The sequence below is a fragment of the Giraffa tippelskirchi genome, chromosome 1 (genome assembly GCF_054371585.1).
Source record: "Giraffa tippelskirchi isolate mGirTip1 chromosome 1, T2T-mGirTip1v1.2.pri, whole genome shotgun sequence".
Lineage (NCBI taxonomy): Eukaryota > Metazoa > Chordata > Mammalia > Artiodactyla > Giraffidae > Giraffa > Giraffa tippelskirchi.
The window spans coordinates 42,255,063-42,275,436 of NC_137275.1; the positions used below are offsets into that span (position 1 = coordinate 42,255,063).

Below are 20,374 nucleotides of genomic sequence, written 5' to 3' on the forward strand. Positions count from 1 at the left end.
TTAAAATCAGAGTAAAATTACCATTTTCCAACTTAGCAAATAGCTTCTTTGCACCAGCTCTCCCCAATTAAAACCTTTAGGATTTTTCTGGTTTTACATATTTAATTTTGGTAATTGTGTATGCTGTGTAATTTACTAGGATATTTTGAACACAAATTAACATATAGTTTTAATGGATGCTCTTTTTGGATTAATATCAGATTCCTGGAAGGTACATTTTATTCACTATGGAAAAGTATTGCACATTTGTCCTGATTTGCATCTACTCTTCAAGAAACAGGCTGAAATGTAATTGAATAAAGACAACAGCATGTTAATCTTTGTTTATTTATTCACTGATTTATTCAACAGCCAGTTATTCAGTGCTTATGTGTGGCTCTAAAAAGAGGTTACTATGGGGAAATAAGAGAGAGTCAGATATAACTATGTCATGATAAATACCATAATACTTTTATAATGTGGATTGTGGTGCCTGTTTCTATTTTGTTTATTATGATTTCATAAATGATTTCTTAAAGGCAAGGGAAGATTGGAATATAGAGCATTTACTATTAAATCACTTTGCAACTAATTCCCAGATCAGTTAAGGAGAACAGTCAGAGGTATGAATAAAACCATAAGTATGGGGGCTTCCCAAGGTAGCTCAGTGGTAAAGAAACCACCTGCCAATGTAGGAAATGCAGGTTTGATCCTTGGGGTGGGAACATAACCTGGAGAAGAAAATGGAAACCTGCTCCAGTATTCTTGTGTGGAAAACCCCATAAACAGAGGAGCCTGGCAGGCTAGTCCAGGCTAGTCCTTTTTTTTTTTTAAAAAAAAAGGTGACTGTTGGATTTTCTGATAATAATGAGCTTGGTTATTTGGACCAACTCCTCTGCTGAATATACGTAAAACTACCTCTGATCCTTAAAAGCATCAGCGGTAACATGATAGAAAACGATGAGACCAAAATCAAAGGGAAAGTAGAAAAGCCAGGTGAATGGATTTCTAGAGCTTTAAAGCCGCTTTTACCTCCAGGGCATCTTAACAGTCTGCAGTTTGGTTCTGGGTATAATCACAGGGTGAGAAGGAACTCAAGAGTTTGGCTTGTGAAAGCATGGGCAACTAATAGGAATATGAACCAGAGATAAACTCAGTCTAGGGGAATTCAAGGAACGTTGTCTTGATGCTTAGTGGAGCAGGGGTAAAAAGAAAAGCAATAAAACCTATCCACAAGGAGTTGTGGCTCAAGACAGCTCTCACATAGATTGCAGCCTAAGGCATATTGTCTGGGTGATCCAAAAAACTTCAAACTGTGAATTTATTATAAATTAGTAATATACTGTATTGCTTGTACATGCCTGGAAGAAACAGCAAATCCTCTGTGGATAAAGACATCTTTATCTTAGAATTCCTGCATGTAAGTTCTCAAGGACATCAAGCAGAAGTCAGCCAAAAGTAACCAGGCACACAAGGGAACAGGGTACTATGAACATAAACCAACAAAAGCAGAATTGCAAGGACTTCAGTTATCTGAATGATCAGCAACAGGTTATGAAACAACTATGCTTATTCTGTTTAAAAAACAAAAGACAAAATTGAAATTATCTTCAGAGAGTAGGAAAGTATAAAAAGTGACATTCAAATTTGATAAAGACATTTTTATACACTACAGTGAACACTGTAATATCAAAGGAAATTAAGAAAATAATTCCATGTATAATTACATCAAAAAGAATAAAATAGGAATAAACTGAAAACTACAAAACATTGCTGCTAGCATCGGTGTCCTTATAAGATGTGGAAGAGACACTAGAGCACGTTCTCTCTCTCTACACACACACAGCAGGAAGGTTGTGTGAGTACACAACAAGAAGGCAGCATCCTGCAAGCCAAAAGAGTTCTCACCAGTACCAACCCTGCTGGCACCTTGATTTTAGACTTCCAACCTCCAGAACTGTGAGAAAATAAATTTCTATTTAAATCACCTGGTCTGTGATATGGCTTCCCAAGCAGATTAACACAGGCTGCTTTTGTGAAAAAAACATGGCAGCTGGTTTCCCCCAGAGTAAGTGATGAGACTAAGAGGAAAAAGCAGCAGCAGTGCCTTTTGTGACTTAGTCTCAGAATTCAAATAGTATTGCTTCCATCATATTTTCAGTTTATTAAAAATAAGACCACAGGTTCAGCTTGTACTCAATGGAAGTGGGATTAAGTTTCACTTCTCAGAAAAAAGGAGTATGAAAGAATTTGTGAACATACTTTAAAACCACAATAGATTAAAAAGATTAGATACAGATGAGGGCATTTTATAGTCATATGGCACGGGATGGCAGAAAACAACCATCTTAATAGGGGTTTTGGAGAGCAAAGTTCTGGGTTGGTAGAGTGGTGGGAGAATTATGTGGAAGTCTTAGAAAGAAAAGTAGCACAGAAGGGGTAGTCTTTAAATTCTATGTGTAAGATTCACACAAATCCTTAATTGTCAGCTAAACTCCATATATAGGTAAGAGACCACAAGTTGCCTGGCAGAAAGCAGCCATTAGAAGATGAAAGAACTGAGCTGATCTGAGGTTTTGGGTGCTGCCCACTTCAGTTGAAAGAGGTTGATGTTTCACTCCAGCCAAGTTAACTGCCTGCAAGTATGAAAATCAACATACTTGAGAGGAACATAAAAAATCATGAATTTCTATGGTGTATCATCCTCAATATCTAGTATACAATAAAAATTAGACAAAAAAAAGAAAAATGAAAAACCATATTCAAAATTAAAGCAACCAATGGAAGCAGATCATTAGACTATCCAGAGGTTTATATTAGAGAACAAAGAATTTAAAGCAGCTATTATAAGTATATTCAAGGATGTAAAGGAAATTTAATTAACAGATGGAGAATCTTTAACAGAGAAATACAAACAGTAATAAAACAATCAAATGGAAATTCTTGAACTGAAAAGATCAAAGACTTGAAATAAAAAATAACTGAATGGGCTTAATGGCAAATTGGAGGTGGCAGAAGACTCAGGGAACTTGGATTTATCAATACAAAGTGTCCAGTTTTAAGAACAGAAAGAAAAATACTTAAAGTGAATAGAGATTCAGTGAACTGAAGGGATATTGGATATTGGATAATGGATACTGGATATTGGATAATGGATTAACATACATCTAATTAGAATACATAGTTAACATGTATATACATGTAACATACTGTAAGGAATCGTAGAAGGAGAGGAAGATAGGGTGGAGGGGTAGGAAAAAAATTAAGGAAATGATAGATAAAACTGTCCAAAATTTGAGGGAAGGCATAAATTAAAAATCTAAGATCTCAGGGAACTCCAAACAAGATAAATAAAAATAAAACTGCACCAAGCACACATAGACACCCTTCTGAAATCGAAAGATAAAATCTTGAAAACATCCAGAGAAAAGACGTAATATTAAGATGTGTATATTATGTATGTATAGGAGAACAGTAATATCATTATTAGCTGACTTCTCATCAGAAACATCAGAGGCCAGAAGGCCTTTACAATGCTTTAAAGGCTGGAGGGAAAGCTTTCAAGCTAAATTCTACATCCAGCTAAACTACCTATCAAAACACTGGGAAAAAATAAACATTTTCAGAAATATGAAAACTGAGAGTATTCATTTCCAGCAGACCTGCACTGTAATAAATACTAAAGGAAGTTTCTTTAGACTGAAAGGAAATTACATCAGGTGAAAAACTGCATCTAAAAGGGAGTGAAAAGTACCCTAGATGGTAAATATGTGGATAAATACTAAAAACTAAATATAATTTTTCTTAATTTTCTTAAAACATTATAATTGTTTAAGGCAGAAATTGTAACATTGTATTAAAGTGATTCAAATATATCGTAGATGTTGATATTTATAACAGCAATAAAGCAAAGGATAGGATAGTGGAAAATGGAACTATACTAAGCAAGATTCCCATATTTTATATAAAATAGTCCAATATTAACTATAATAAGTTAAAATAGGATTATAATTTCTAGAGCAATTATTAAAACAATAATGAAATGTACACCTAAAAAGCCAGTTGCAAAAAATTAAATTCTAAAAAATATTTAATTAACCAAAAGAAGGCAGGAAAGGAACAGAGGAACAAAAGCAAACAATACTAATTGAAACAGGAAAACAGTGGCCCTACATCTAACATTAACATTTATTATATTAAATGAAGTAAACATTTCAATTAAAAAGTAGAGATTAGCAAAATAGTTGAAAAAGCAATATATAACGACATACTGCTAAGAGAGACACACTTTAAATACAAAGAAACAGATGAATTGAAAGAAAAGAATTGAAAAAGACTTGTTATTTAAACAGTACTTAGTCTTAAGCTATATAAACTATGTTAGTAACAAAGTAGACATCAAGATGATGATTGCTGTTGTTGTTCAGTTGCTCACTCCTATCTGACTCTTCCTGACCCCATGGACTCAGCAAGCTACATATCCCTGTCCATCACTATCTCCTAGAGCTTGCTCAGAACTCATGCCCATTGAGTTGGTGATGCCATCCAACCATCTCATCCTCTGTCATCCCTTTCTCCTCCCACCTTCAATGTTTCCCACCATCAGGGTCTTTTCAAATGAGTCAGCTCTTTGCATCAGGTGGCCAAAGTATTGGAGTTTCAGCTTCAGCGTCAGTCCTTCCAATGAACACCCAGGACTGATCTCCTTTAGGATGGATTGGTTGGATCTCCTTGCAGTCCAAGGGACTCTCAAGAGTCTTCTCCAACACCACAGTTCAAAAGCATCAATTCTGTGGCACTCAGCTTTCTTTATAGTCCAACTCTCACATCCATACATGACTACTGGAAAAACCATATCCTTGACTAGATAGACCTTTGTTGGCAAAGAAATGCTCTGCTTTTTAATATGCTGTCTAGGTTGGTGATAACTTTTCTTCCAAGGAGTAAGCATCTTTTAATTTCATGGCTGCAGTCACCATCTGCAGTGATTTTGGAGCCCAAGAAAATAAAGTCAGCCACTGTTTCCACTGTTTCCCCATCTATTTGCCATGAAGTGATGGGACTGGATGCCATGATGTCAGTTTTCTGAATGTTGAGTTTTAAGCCAGCTTTTTCACTCTCCTCTTTCACTTTCATCAAAAGGCTCTTTAGTTCTTCTTCACTTTCTGCCATAAGGGTGGTGTCATCTGCGTATCTGAGGTTATTGATATTTCTCCCGGCAATCTTGATTCCAGCCCCTGCTTCATGCAGCCCAACATTTTGCATGATGTACTCTGTATGGAAGTTAAATAAGCAGGGTGACCATATACAGCCTTGATGTAATCCTTTCCCATTTCAGAACCATTCCGTTGTTCCATGTCCCATTGTGTTCTTTGTTGACCTGCATACAGGTTTCTCAGGAGGCAGGTTAAGGTGGTCTGGTATTCCCATCTCATGAAGAATTTTCCATTTTGTTGTGATCCACACAGTCAAAAGCTGTAGCCTAATCAATAAAGCAGAAGTAGATGTGTTTCTGGAATTCTCTTGCTTTTTCTATGATCCTGTAGATGTCGGCAATTTGATCTGTGGTTCCTCTGCCTTTTCTAAATCCAGCCTGAACATCTGGAAATTCTTGGTTTAAATACTGTTGAAGCCTAGCTTGAAGGATTTTGAACATTACCTGCTAACATGTGAAATGAGTGCAATTATACGTAGTTTGAACATTCTCTGGCATTGCCCTTCTTTGGGATTGGAATGAAAAGTGACCTTTTCCAGTCCTGTGGCCATTACTGAGTTTTCCAACTTAGCTGGCATATTGAGTGCAGCACTTTAACAGCATCATCTTTTAGGAGTGCTACTAGAAATAAAAAGGAAAATTTTATAGTGATAAGAAAAATTTGCTAGGAAAATATCTTAAATACAACTGTGTATTTGCATAATAATCAAGCATCAAACATGTGAAGCAAAAACTGACAGAGGGAGAGATAGATAAATCCACATTCATAATCAGAGATTTTAACATCCCTCCCCCTAGTAATTGACAGAACAACTAAAGAAAAAATCTCTAACAGAATATCTGAACAAATCTGTCAACAACCTATTGATTTGTAGAGTAATAAACCCTGGTCTGTGGTAGAATGTACATTCTTTTCACACTAGGTACAACATTCACTAAAATATATTAATACCGTATGTTGAGTCATGAAACAAATAAATGCATTTCAGAAAATTGAAATCTTAACAAAGAATGTTTCCTGACCAAGCAGAATTAAACTAGAAATTATTAATAAAATACCTAGAAAAGTCCAAAGTACTTGAAAATTAAGTAGCATCCTTCCAAATTTAAATGTGAGGAAAAAAAAATCATAAGGTTGGAAATATTTTAACTGAATACCAATAAAAATATAGCATATAAAATTTTGTAGGATGCAGATAAAGAATTTGTTGTGGATGTGTCTGGTAGTGAAGGTAGACTCTGATGCTGTAAAGAACAGTATTGCATAAGCACCTGAAATGTTAGTTCCATAAAACAAGGTCAAGTGAATGTGGTCAAGCTGGAGGTGGCAGGATGAACTAAAATGGATGGCAATGGATGAATTTAATTCAGATGACTGCTGTATCTACTACTGTGGGCGAGAATCCCTTAGAAGAAATGGAGTAGCCCTTATAATCAACAAAAGAGTCTGAAATGCAGTACTTGGGTGCAACCTCAAAAATGACAGAATGATCTCAGTTCATTTCCAAGGCAAACCATACAGCATTACAATAATCCAAGTCTGTGTCCCAACCACTGATGCTGAAGAAGCTGAAGTTGACTGGTTCTATGAAGACTTATAAGACCTTGTAGAACTAACACCAAAAAAGATATCCTTTTCATCATAGGGGATTGGAATGCAAAAGCAGGAAGTCAAGAGATACCCAGATTAACAGGCAAGTTTGGACTTAGAGTACAAAATGAATCAGGGCAAACAAGAGAACACACTGGTCATAGCAAACACCATTTTCCAACAACCCAAGAAATGACTCAGTATTGGCCATCTGGATATCACCAGATGGTCAATGCTGAAATCAGACTAATTATGTTCTTTGCAGCCAAAGATGAAGAAGCTCTGTACAGTCAGCAAAAATAAGACCTTGAGCTGACTGTGGTTCAGATCATGAGCTCTTTATCACAAAATTCAGTCTTAAATTGAAGAAAGTAGGGAAAACCACTAGGCCGTTTCAGTTCAGTTCAGTTGCTCAGTCATGTCTGACTCTTTGCGACCCCATGGACTGCAGCACTCCAGGCCTCCCTGCCCATCACCAACTCCCAGAGTTTACTCAAACTCATGTCCATTGAGTCGATGATGCCATCCAACCATCTCATCCTCTGTCGTCCCCTTCTCCTCCCGCCTTCAATCTTTCCCAACATCAGGGTCTTTTCAAATGAGTCAGCTCTTCACATCAGGTGGCCAAAGTATTGGAGTTTCAGCTTCAACATCAGTCCTTCCAATGAATATTCAGGACTGATTTCCTTTAGGATAGACTGATTGGATCTCCTTGCTTGTCCAAGGGACTCTGAACAGTCTTCTCCAACACCACAGTTCAAAAGCATCAATTTTTTGGTGCTCAGCTTTCTTTATAGTCCAACTCTCACATCCGTACATGACTACTGGAAAAACCATAGCCTTGACTAGATGGACCTTTGTTGGCAAAGTAATGTCTCAGTTTTTTAATATGTTATCTAGTTTGGTGATAACTTTTCTTCCAAGGAGTAAGTGTCTTTCAATTTCATGGCTGCAGTCACCATCTGCAGTGATTTTGTAGCCCAAATCAAATTCCTTATGATCATACAGTAGAGGTGTAATCTAATCTACAAATAGATTCAAGGGATTATACCTGGTAGACCGAATGTCTGAAGAACTAGGGATGAAGGTTTGTAACATTGTACAGGAGACAGTGACCAAAATCATCCCCCCAAAAAAGAAATGCAAGAAGGCAAAGTTGTTGACTGAGGAGGCCTAACCAATAGCTGAGAAATGAAGAGAAGTGAAAGGCAAGGGAGAAAGGGAAAGATATAACCAACTAAATGCACAGTTCCAGAGAATAACAAGGAGAGATAAGAAGCCCTTCTTAAATGAATAATGCAAAGAAATAGAGGAAAACAACAGAAAGGGAAAGGCTAGAGATCTCTTCAAGAAAATTGGAGATATCAAGGTAACATTTCATGCAAGAATGGGCACAATAAAGGACAGAAAATGTAAGTACCTAACAGAAACAGAAGAGACTAAAAAGAGGTGGCAGGACTATACAGAAGAATTATACAAGAAAGGTCTCAATGACACAGATAACCATGATGGTATGATCACTCATCTAAAGCTGGACATCCTGGAGGGTAAAGTCAAGTGGGCCTTAGGAAGCATTACTACAAACAAAGCTAGTGGAGGTGATGGAATTCCAGCTGAGCTATTTAAACTCCTAAAAGATGATTTTGTCAAAGTGCTGGACTCAATATGTCAGCAAATTTGGAAAATTCAACAATGGCCACAGGATTAGAAAAGACCAGTTTTCATTGCAATCCCAAAGAAGGGCAGTGCTAAAGAGTGTTCCAACTACTGTAAAATTGCACTAGTTTACATACTAGTAAGGTTTTGCTCAAAATCCTTTGAACTAAGTTTTAGTAGTACATGAACCAGGAGTTTCCAGATGTACAAGCTGGATTTAGAAAAGACAGAGGAACCAGTGATCAAATTGCCAGCATTATTTGGATCTTGAAGAAAGTAAAGGAATTTCAGAAAAACATCTGCTTCTGCTTCATTGACTATGCTAAAACCTTTGTATATATGGATCACAACAAACTGTGGAAAATCTTTTAAAGGATTGTAGTAGCAAACCATACCTATCTCCTGAGAAACCTGTATTTGGGTCAAGAAGCAACAGTTAGAACTAGACATGGAAGAACTGACTGGTTCCAAGTTGGGAAAGGAGTGTGTTAAGGCTGTATATGGTCACCCTGCTTATTTAACTTACATGCAAAGTACATTATGAAAAATGCTGGGCTGGATGAATCATAAGCTGGAATCAAGATTGCTGGGAGAAGTATCAACAGCCTCATATATGCAGATGATACCACTCTAATTGCAGAAAATTAAGTGGAACTCAAGAGCCTCTTGATGAAAGTGAAAGAGAAGAGTGAATAAGTTCACTTAAAACTTAACATTCGAAAATTAAGATCATGACATCCGGTCCCATCACTTCATGGCAAATAGGTGGGGAAAACAATGGAAATAGTGAGACTTTATTTTCTTGTGCTCCAAAATCACTGCAGATGGTGACTGCAGCCATTATGTGAGTTGGTTTTGCCTATTATAGTCTTCAAATTATTTTCCATGATTACACATTTCTTCATTAATAGTGTATATATATTTTTTAGATTTGTTTTTCATTAAACATCTCAGTATAACATTGAGGGTACAGGATGATTCTTTTTATCAATGTATGTAGTTGCATTAGTACTGGGAAATGGGGAAAAAGTAGTCCATTTTGTTCTAGTCTATAAAACTAATTATGTAGTTTATCTGTAGAGTTCATGAATAATTACATGGTTGGAAATGCTGCATATCAGTTTTACAAATATTGAAATAGGTTGTACAACTGTGCTAATAGATTTAAAAAAATTTTTTTTATATAGGATCCAAATGAAGATACAGAATGGAATGAAATTTTAAGAGATTTTGGCATTCTTCCTCCAAAAGAAGAGCCAAAAGATGAAATTGAAGAAATGGTTTTACGTTTACAGAAAGAAGCAATGGGTATAGTTGTGCATTTGGTTGTCTGGATAAAGGGAATAATGCAGTTATGATAGTGATCATGTATTTTGTGAATTTAGAGGGAGATAGGATGTTAGAAATAATTTAATAGAAATCCTACTCCTACTTTTGAGATTAGGATGCTGACACCTAAAATTCCTAATTCATGTATTGAAAGTTACATCCTAATATTAGAGCTGAAATGCCCTAGTATTTAACCTAATGAGCTTTTTTTCCTATTACATTTCTCTACCTTGTGATTACCTTCTATTTTCATCATTCTGTAGACATCTATTACTTGCCAGTATTTCCAGGTACTTGGGGAACTCTACATTTATGAGGTCTAGTTGATTTTCACATCTATTTTTAAATGTAACTTGATAGTTCTGTGAACTCTGAGGGAGTAATAATATTCCAAACAAACTTGAAACAGTCAACCACAATATAGCTTTATATGATGAAGAAACTTTAATATCAACATTAAAGATATTCTTGATCTCCGTTTATCTATTGTTTTTCTAGACATGTAGTTATAAAGTAAAATTAGTTTTTAAAATAACTCATTTATCTACAACTTCTTATTGTGTTTCAGTTAAACCGTATGAAAAGATGACTCTTGCAGAATTGAAGGAAGCGGAAGATGAATTTGATGATGAAGATATGAGAGCTATTGAAATGTATAGGTACAGTGATTCCTTTGGATAATTTATGAGCTTTTGAATGAAGTATTGATGAAACTAAGGAAAAATTCCTATTTTTGTGTAGAGACTGTATTTTAAAAAGAACAAAACTAATTTTTAAGTTACATTTAAAAACTAGCTCACTTTATATAAGATGGATTTTTCCCCTGATCTTTTTTACCTTTGCTTAAATAAAAAATTGTTCAATAATACTCAGCAGAACTTCATCAAGTTACATATGAGTAAAGTGGAAAATGTCACTAGAAGGCTAATAAAAAGAGGACCATGATTTTCCTTATAGTATGATGTCTGTTAAGGGTTTCTATCATTTAATGAATAATTAATTGCTAGTCATAAACAAATTCTTTCAGAAGTTAGAACAAGTGCATAGATTTCCTGACTTATCCTGATAGCAAAACCAGACAGAGAAATTGCAAAAACAGAATGCTACAGAAAAACATCTCTTATGAATGTAGGTATGAAAAATTTTATCAAAATATTAGCAAATTAAGTCCAATAATTTAAAAGAAGAATAATGCATTCTGATCAAATGGGATTGATCCCAGGAATCCAAGGTTGTTTTAATACACATAAAAAATCAGTGCATTGGGTTGGAAGCAGCAATACTCTGGTAGCAATGAACACACCTGGAATTCAGCTCTTTATTCATACTACTATTCTTCAATAAAAGGAATCAGTGTTTCTTAGAGAACTGCTTTAGTCAACAGTGCGAGCTGAGAAAGAACAGCATGAGTCTGGGGCAGTATCAGAAAGTTAAGGAAGTACTGAAATTTTTTTAAGACACAAGAGCCAAACTAAAAGGTTTTATAATGGCCAGAGTTGAAACAAGTTGAAAAACTATCTTATTATAATATTGAATTATAAAATAAGTAATAAAATAATTATCCTTAAGTGTATAGTAATACAGATAAGTAAGTGAATACATGAACAAATTCAACAAAGTAACACTTCTTCCTCACTGAAGAATTCCAGTGAATAAGTGTAGGTGAAATGAGGAAAATGGAAAAGTCACAATCAGAACATCACAGTAATCTACTGATGGTTGCTAAAATGAGTGGGTGAAAGTTTAAATAGAAACAGGATTTTTGCATAATCTCAAAGTATTGCCCCCAATATTTAATAATTATAAAGGAGGAAATAGTTAAGTTTACAGTGTAGAACATTGGCAGACCCCATCTTAGCAACATGACCAGGATTAACATCACCAATAATACACAATAATATGATGTGCTAAGGAGGACACATCAGCTCTACCACAGACACACAATCAGTGGTATTCTCAATAATGCACTGCATCAATCTATCATAAGAATATATCAGAGAAACCCAAATTTGAGAGACTTTTCAAAAACAACTGGTCAGTTTGATGCCAGGAAAGATGGCGAGTAAAAAGCTCCAGAAATCCATCTCTCTATCCAGACAACGATTATACTGGCAGAAACTGAAGTGAAGACTTTGGAACTCTGGAGTCTATTTTGAATACTTGAAATTTCCAGCATAAAGCTTGGCTGGTAAATTACAATTAGTTTTGGTTGATTTCAGTCCTCAGTGTAGTAACAGCTATCCATCCCTCATTTCCACAGCCCCATGGGAGACAGCTGTTTCAACAGCAACCTGTGTTTCTGGCACAGCTTGCTGGAGCCAAGGTAGGCATTAAGGACTTTGTCCTCAAATATCAAGGTTCTGTGTCCTCATTGCAGATTGCTGCTTCTGAAAGCAGAGGTACAGACACAGAGATTGGCAGCCATTGTGTTAACCCTCCTGGCTCAAGTGGCTTCCATGATATTTTAAGGAGCCACATCTGTTTTTTTGGTTTTGAGGTGTTTTTTTTTTTTAACATTCAAAAGCAACCATATATATGGGGGAATTTAGAAAGCCTTGGAAAAGTGGAAGTCTCAGGAAAGACCTGAGATATGTGCTTTCACCTCAGGGTAAATCCTGGCACAGATACACCCAACGTAAAAACAAACAAAAAACATGAGTTAGAAGAAGAATCTGATTTCTAGGGTTATCAGTGAAATGAAACATACAGTTTTCAAAAAAAAAAAAATCACAAGGCATAAAAAGAAACAGGAAAGCATGGTCCTTTCAAAAGAACAAAATAAATCAATGCAAAATGTATCTGAGGATGCCAAAGTGTCAGACTTCCTAGACAAAGATTTTTAAGACACCTTAGTTAAAGATGTTCAGAGAGCTAAAGAAAGACATGAGTGAAAATAGGAAAACATCATATGAACAAAATGAGTATAGCAATAAAGAGAAATTATAAAAAGAAACCAAAAAGACATCTTGAAACTAAAAAGTACAATATTGAACTACACACTAAAGTGCTTCAAAAGCATATTTGAACAAGCATAAGACAGAAAATTTGACGATGGGACAGTTGGAAGTTTGAGTTTGAGGAACAGGAAGAAAAAAGAATAAAGAAAAGCAAATGAGCCTAATTGGCTTTGTTTGTGGTACACTCTTAGGTAAACTAGAATGTATAGTATGGGAATCCAAGCAGTACATTTGTCATACATGGAGCAGAAAGCATATCTGTAGAAATACTGGCTGGAAACTTCTCAAATTTGACCAAAGGCATAAATCTACAGATTTATGGTGCTCAGAGGACTCCAATTAGGATAAACTCAAAGGCCCACACAAAGACACATCTCTTAGAAAGACTATCAATCAGCCAGTTTCTCATCAGAAATCTTAGAGGATGCAAGAAAAAAAAAACTCATCAACCAAGAAGTCTATATTTGGCTAAACTATGCTACAGGGATGAAGGAGAAATTAAGAACATTTCTAGATGAAATCTAAGTGAGTTTGTTACTAGTAGAAGTGCCCTAAAAATTAGCTAAAGGAGTCCTTTGGGATGAAATTAAAGGGCGATTAAAACCATATGAAGAATAGACAAACATAGGTACAGGTAACTATATAGATAAATATAAAAGCCAATATTACTATACTTTTGGCTTTTAACTCCCTTTTTTCTATATGGTTTATAAAACAATAATTATAAATCAATGTTAATGGACATACAGTATATAACATTTCAGTTCAGTCACTCAATTTTGTCCGACTCTTTGCAACCCCATAGACTAAAGCACACCAGGCCTCACTGTCCATCACCAACTCCTGGAGCTTGCTGAAAGTCATGTCCATCAAGTTGGTGATGCCACCCAACCAACTCATGCTCTGTCGTTCCCTTCTCCTCCTGCCTTCAGTCTTTCCCAGCATCAGGGTCTTTTCCAATGAGTCAGTTCTTCACATCAAGTGGCCCAAGTATTGGAGTTTCAGCTTCAGCATCAGTCCTTCCAGTGAATGTTCAGGACTTATTTCCTTTCAGATGGACTGATTGGATCTCCTCCAAGTCCAAGTGACTCTCAAGAGTCTTCTCCAACACCACAGTTCAAAAGCATCAATTCTTTAGCACTCAACTTTCTTTATGGTCCAACTCTCACATCCATACATGACTATTGGTAAAACCATAGCTTTGACTAGACAGACCTTTGTTGGCAGAGTGATGTCTCTGCTTTTTAACATGCTGTCTACGTTGGTCATAGCTTTTCTTCCAAGGAGCAAGTGTCTTTTAATTTCACTGCTGCAGTCACCATCTGTAGTGATTTTGGAGCCCAAGAAAATAAAGTCTGTCGTGTTTCCATTGTTTCCCCAGCTATTTCCCATGAAGTGATGGGACCAGCTGCCATGATCTTAGTTTTTTGAATGTTGAGTTTTAAGCTAGCTTTTTCACTCTCCTCTTTCACCTTTATCAAGAGGCTCTTCAGTTCCTCTTCTCTTTCTGCCTTAAGGGTGGTGTCATCTGCCTATCTGAGGTTATTGATATTTCTCCTGGCAATCTTGATTCTGGCTTGTGCTTCCTCTAGCCCAGCATTTTGCATGATGCACTCTACCTAGAAGTTAAATAAGCAGGGTGACAATATGCAGTCTTGATATACTCCTTTCCCAATTTGGAACCAGTCTGTTGTTCCATGTCCAGTTTAACTGTTGCTTCTTGACTGCATACAGATTTCTCCAGAAGCAGGTAAGGTGGTCTGGTATTCCCATCTCTTGAAGAATTTTCCACAGTTTGTTGTAATCCACACAGTCAAAGGCTTTGGTGTAGTCAGTAAAGCTGAAGTAGATGTTTTTCTGAAACTCTTGCTTTTTCTGTGATCCAGCAGATGTTGGGAATTTGATCTCTGTTTCCTCTGCCTTTTCTAAATCCAGCTTGAACGTCTTGAAGTTTTTGGTTCACATACAGTTGAAGTCTCGCTTGGAGAATTTGAACATTACTTTGCTAACGTGTGAGATGAGTACAACTGTGCGGTAGTTTGAACGTTCTCTGGCATTGCCTTTCTTTGGGACTGGAATGAAGACTGACCTTTTCCAGTCCTGTGGCCACTGCTGAGTTTTCCAAATTTGCTGGCATATTGAGTGCAGCACTTTCACAGCATCATCTTTTAGAATTTGATGGAATTCAGCTGGAATTCCATGACCTTCACACTAACTTTGTTGGTGGTGATGCTTCCTAAGGCCCACATGACTTCACATTCCAGGATATCTGGCTCTAGGTGAATGATCACACCATCGTGGTTATCTGGGTCATGAAAATCTTTTTTGTAGAGTTCTTCTGTGTATTCTTGCCACCTCTTCTTAATATCTTCAGCTTCTGTTAGTTCCATACCGTTTCTGTCTTTTATTGTGCCCATCTTTGCATGAAAAGTTCCCTTGGTATCTCTAATTTTCTTGAAGAGATCTCTAGACTACATAACAATGTAGCCTGAAACAATAGCAATATAAAGAAGGAGGGATGAAGTTGTATAGGAACAGATTGTATGCTGTTGAAGCTAAGTTGGTATTATTCACAGGTTATTATGTTAATCTTAATCCTTAAGGTAATCACTAAGAAAAAATACAGAAATGGAAAAACAGGAAATCAAAATGGTGTACCATGAAATCATCTACAATACAAAAATACAAAAAGAAGCAATAAAATGTACAAAAAGAAGAACTGAGGAACAAAAAGCCTGTGAGAAATAGAAATACAGAAAATAGCTAAATGGCAGAAGTAAGTCCTTCCTATTCAGTAATTGCTTTCTTGTGTCAGTCCCAGCCTATTGATAATGATGCTGTTGGCTAGGAATGCCTGAGGCACTCACCTGGGCCTGAATTACTTATAGTTGTGGGCCTGAATTACTTATAGTTGTGGCTGGACTGGTTATTGTGGTTTGGAGTAAGATTGTAGGATGCACTTCAGCAAGAAACCTTCAGAGAACTTTGAGGAACAAGATTCTTTACAAATCCTGAAGAATACATAACATGTCTGAGGGCCACTCAGCCAGAGCTGGTGGGGGTGTGGTAGCAGGACCTGGGTCTGTGTCTTTATTAGGGTCCATTGATTGGGTATCTAGGTTTCATAAGTTCACTCTATTGGCTAGTCTAAAGCATAAGAGCTGGAATTAGAGCACAAGAATGGAGAAGAGTGGTCATTCAAGTGGTCAGTTACCCAAGGCTCTCTGAAAGAAAGACTTTCATGTACAGGGATAGCCTAATTCCTTATTTAGTTATTTTGCTAGTAGCTGTGTCATATGTCTGGCGGTATGGTCAAGATAGCTGTCTTTTAAAATGGATGCCTTGGTAATCAAAAGCTTAATGTCAGGCTCTTGTATTATACTTTGTAAAAGGATTTTAAATTAATTCATTAATCTCCAACTAAAAGTAGAAATTGACAGAATGAATAAAAGGAAACACATCTAGATCCTGGCTGCTAAGCAGTCTTAAGAAAGAACAGAGCTGGAAGACCAACACTTACTGATTTCAAAACTTACTATAAAGCAACAATAATCAAAACAGTGTTGTCATGACATAAGAATAAATTACGGACCAGAAGAATAGAATAGAGAGACTATATAGAAACCCTCTCACATGTAGTCAAATGATTTTTAACAAGGGTGTCAAGAACATTCGATGGGGAAAGAACAATCTTTACAATCAGTGGTACTAGGAAAACTGGATATCCACATGCAGAAAAATGAAGTTGGACTCCTACCTCATGTCATATACAAAGTTTACCTCAAAATGGATCAAAGACCTTAAGAGCTGAAAGTTTAAAAACTTTTCAAACAATCAAACAAAACACAGAGGAAAATGTCCATCCATGACATTGGATTTGGGAGTTATTTCTTGGATATGACACAGAAAACACAGGCAACAAAGAAAAAATAAGTTGGACTTCATCAAAAATTTAAAATATTTGTGCATCAAAGGACACTATCAACAAAGTCAGAAGACAACCCACAGAATGGGAGAAAATACTTGCAAATTATATATTTACAAGGGATTACTAACCAGAATATACAGAGAACTCCTAAAACTCAACAAAAAAAACAACCCCCAATTCAATTAAAAAACATGCAAAGGACTAATAGACATTTCTCCAAAGAAGGTATACAAATGGAAAATAAGCACATGAAAAGATGCTTAATATCATTAGTTGTTAGAGAAAGGCACAAAACCACAGTGAGTTTCCATTTCACTCCACTATGGGGGTTTATAATAAAGAAGAAATAAAAATAACAAAAGTGTTGGTGAGCAGGTGGAGAATTTGGAACCACCATACATTGCTGGTAGGAATGTAAAATGGTACACAGTCTGGAATTTCTTCAAATGTTAAACAGAATTACCATGATCCAGCAATTCCACTCCTAGGTATATATACCCACGAGAATTGAAAACACAAAACTTGTACATGAATGTTTAGAGCACTGGTATCCACAGTAGCCAAAAATACAAAGAAACTTACTGTCCATCAACTGGTGAGTGGATAAACAAAATGTGGTATAGTTATACAATGGCATATTACTCAGCCATGTAAACAAATGATGAACTGATACATACTACAACAAGACTGAATCTGTAAATGTTATGCTGAGTGAAAGAAGCCAGTGACAAAAGGTCACATTTTACGTGACTATATTTATTTGAAATGTTCAAAATAGAAAAATTTATAGACACAGAATGCAGATCATTAATTCCCAGGGCCTGAGATGAGGGGGATAGGGAACAACTGCAAATGGATATGGGGTTTCTTTTGGTACAATAAAAATATTCTGGAATTAGATACTGCTGATGGATGTACAACTTTGTGTCTATTTTAAAAATCACTGAGTTATAGACTTTAGATAGTTGAATTTTATTGTGTATGAATTATATTATAATTTAAAACTAAAGATTGTGAAAGAACTTCAATTCTCACATGATCACTTTGGCAATCTCTTCTAAATTTATATATATATTTAACATACAGCATATCAGATACATTCCTGGTTATTTACTTGACAGAATTGACTTGTACATGAATATGCATAATAGCCAGAAACTGGAATCAACCCAGAAGTTCATCAATATGATGAATGAATATAAGGTGAATGAATAAACAAATTGTAGTATATTCATGAAAGAGAATACTTCTCTATAAGAAAGTAAGCAAGCTATTGACACACACAATAACTCTGGTGAAATTAAAAACATATACTGAATTTAGAAAGCCAGACAGGTGAGTATTCGATCATAATCATGTACATCATTTTAAAAATCTTATTTATTAATGAAACAAAATTTCTAAAGTTGACACAATAAGAGAGAAAAGCATAATTAAGAAGATAGCCTGTTTCCTTTAATTTATTATAGAGCTAATTTTCCTCTACTTTTGAAGGCCCAAATAATCCCCAAATAATCCCTCTGTCTTTATAAGGGTGGAAAGCTTACTAATTTACTGCATATTCCATTGTTATATTTATTGATAATATAATCTTGCTATCACAATCAGACAAGGCTAGTACAGACAGAAAATAATAGACTAATGGTTCTTAAGTTTGTTAGTCAAAATAGTCACCTAGCTTTATTGCTTAAAATTTAGATTTCTTGTATGAATTGATTTCATGGTAATAAGCTAAATTCAAACCGTTTGAAAGTTTGGACTAGTATTCAGGTACACTTCAAAGAAATTTCTAGGAGAAAAAATAGAAAAGAATCTGTGTATTAAGTGAAATTTAAGAGATAATAACCACTCTATATATCTAACTGGGCTCCCCTTTTAAACAAACATAAAAAATGGAACCAGAATTTAATGCCACTAAACTATAGACTGAAAAATGGTTAACATGGTAAATTTTATGTATGTTTTATCACAATTAAATACATTTTTAAATGGAGAGAATAGGATTATTTGAACAATAATCTGAATATATTAAGGAAGTACCATTTTATAGATATGATTATACCATGTAAGTTAAAATTTGCAAAATATTCTCATCCTTTAGAGATATAGAGATATATAATGAATTATTCACAGGTGAAATGACATGATGTCTTATATTTTCTTCAAAATAGCCCTTGAAATGGGAGTTAGTGGGGTGGAAATGAAAGACTATTGGCCATAGAAATTTTTGATTGAAGATGTATACATCTGGGTCTCTTTACTATTTTAAATGTTAATAATTGTCCATTACATAAAGTTAAAAATACCCATTCCTGAGACCAGCACCGAGAGGTAATATTCAGTAACTTTGGGTTAAATTTCAGGAATATGCTCATCTGTGAAACCTGCCATTCCCAAGGAATTCTCATGTAGGATGTCCACATGCCTCAACTTGATAAATACCACTTTAGATCAATCTCACTTTTGAAATATAGATGCAAAAATCTTACATGCAATATTAGCAAATAAAACATTATATTAAAATAATCATATATAGTGAATTATTAGAGTTTATTCAACGTATGCAGGGATTGTTCAACAACCACAAATCTACTGATGCAATCACTTGTGTCCTCAGAATTTATTAAGATAATGCTCGGACACGACTGAGGTGACTTAGCAGCAGCAGCAGCGGCAGCTGCTATAACAATTGCAAAATCTCAGTGGTTTCACATAGGTTCCTTACTCGCCAATGATGCATGTTGTAGAATTTTTCTGAGCAGGTCTCCTCCGGGTGATAATGAGAGCTCTGGGCTCTTTTTTTTATTAGGAGCTTCATCATCTCAGAATCTTTAACCTTCAGGCTTGTAGACTGGGAAGACAGTATGAAAGATGGGGGTGGGGCATTTCAGGGATAAGGTATAGAAATGTGCATATCATTTTCACTTATGTTCCATTGAACATAATTCAATCTCATGGCCCTAATCTAACTGCAAGGGAAGTTGGTAAATGTAGTCTTCCTGTGAGTCCTAGAGGAAGCCATTCTGATGACCATCCAAACAGTCTATGCCACAAAGATTAAAGAGACAGATTAAGTTCTTTTCCTTGCATATTCCACATCAAAAGTACAACTCTGTTTCTGGTCACCAAATTCTGGAACTATTTCTGTATCTCTGCCGTCACTTTTGGGGGCTTCCCAAGTGGCACTAGTGGTAAAAAACCTACCTGCCAGTGCAGAAGACATAAGAGACCTGGGTTTGATCCCTGGGTCGGAAAGATCCCCTGGAAGAGGAAATGGCAACTTACTCTAATGTTCTTGCCTGGAGAATCCCATGGACAGAGGAGCCTGGTGGGCTATGATTCATAGGGTCGCAAAGAGTTGGAGATGACTGAAGCAGCTTAGCACACACAGTGTCACTTTGGATCTAAGGAAAAAGGAACCTGTAGCCTTTTAAAATTTTACTTGTTCTTAAGAAAATTCTATAGTCATCTTGATAATGCTGATTTAAAGCAGATTCCTCATTTAAAGCCCAAACAAAACAGCAATGACAAAAACTTTTAAAATATTTTTTTAAAAGGCAGTTTTAAGTTCACAGCACAATTGAGTGGGAGGTATAGATTTCTAGTATACCTCCTTGCCCCCACACATGCATAACCTCCCCCATTGTCAACGTTCCACACCAGAGTGATTTGTTGTAGTTGATGAGCCTACATAGATATTTCAGAATCACCCAAAGTCC

The 20,374-nt window shown here is 35.8% G+C and overlaps 1 protein-coding gene across 1 annotated transcript in view; it reads left to right on the forward strand.

Moving 5' to 3' along the window:
• Positions 1 to 20,374, forward strand: part of PDCL2 (phosducin like 2) — a 36,201-nt gene that overhangs the window by 910 nt on the left and 14,917 nt on the right. Inside the window, exons 2-3 of the mRNA XM_081589174.1 lie at positions 9,629 to 9,749; positions 10,339 to 10,429. Of these exons, the coding sequence (XP_081445300.1) occupies positions 9,629 to 9,749; positions 10,339 to 10,429 (212 nt within the window). The remainder of the gene's footprint in view (positions 1 to 9,628; positions 9,750 to 10,338; positions 10,430 to 20,374) is intronic.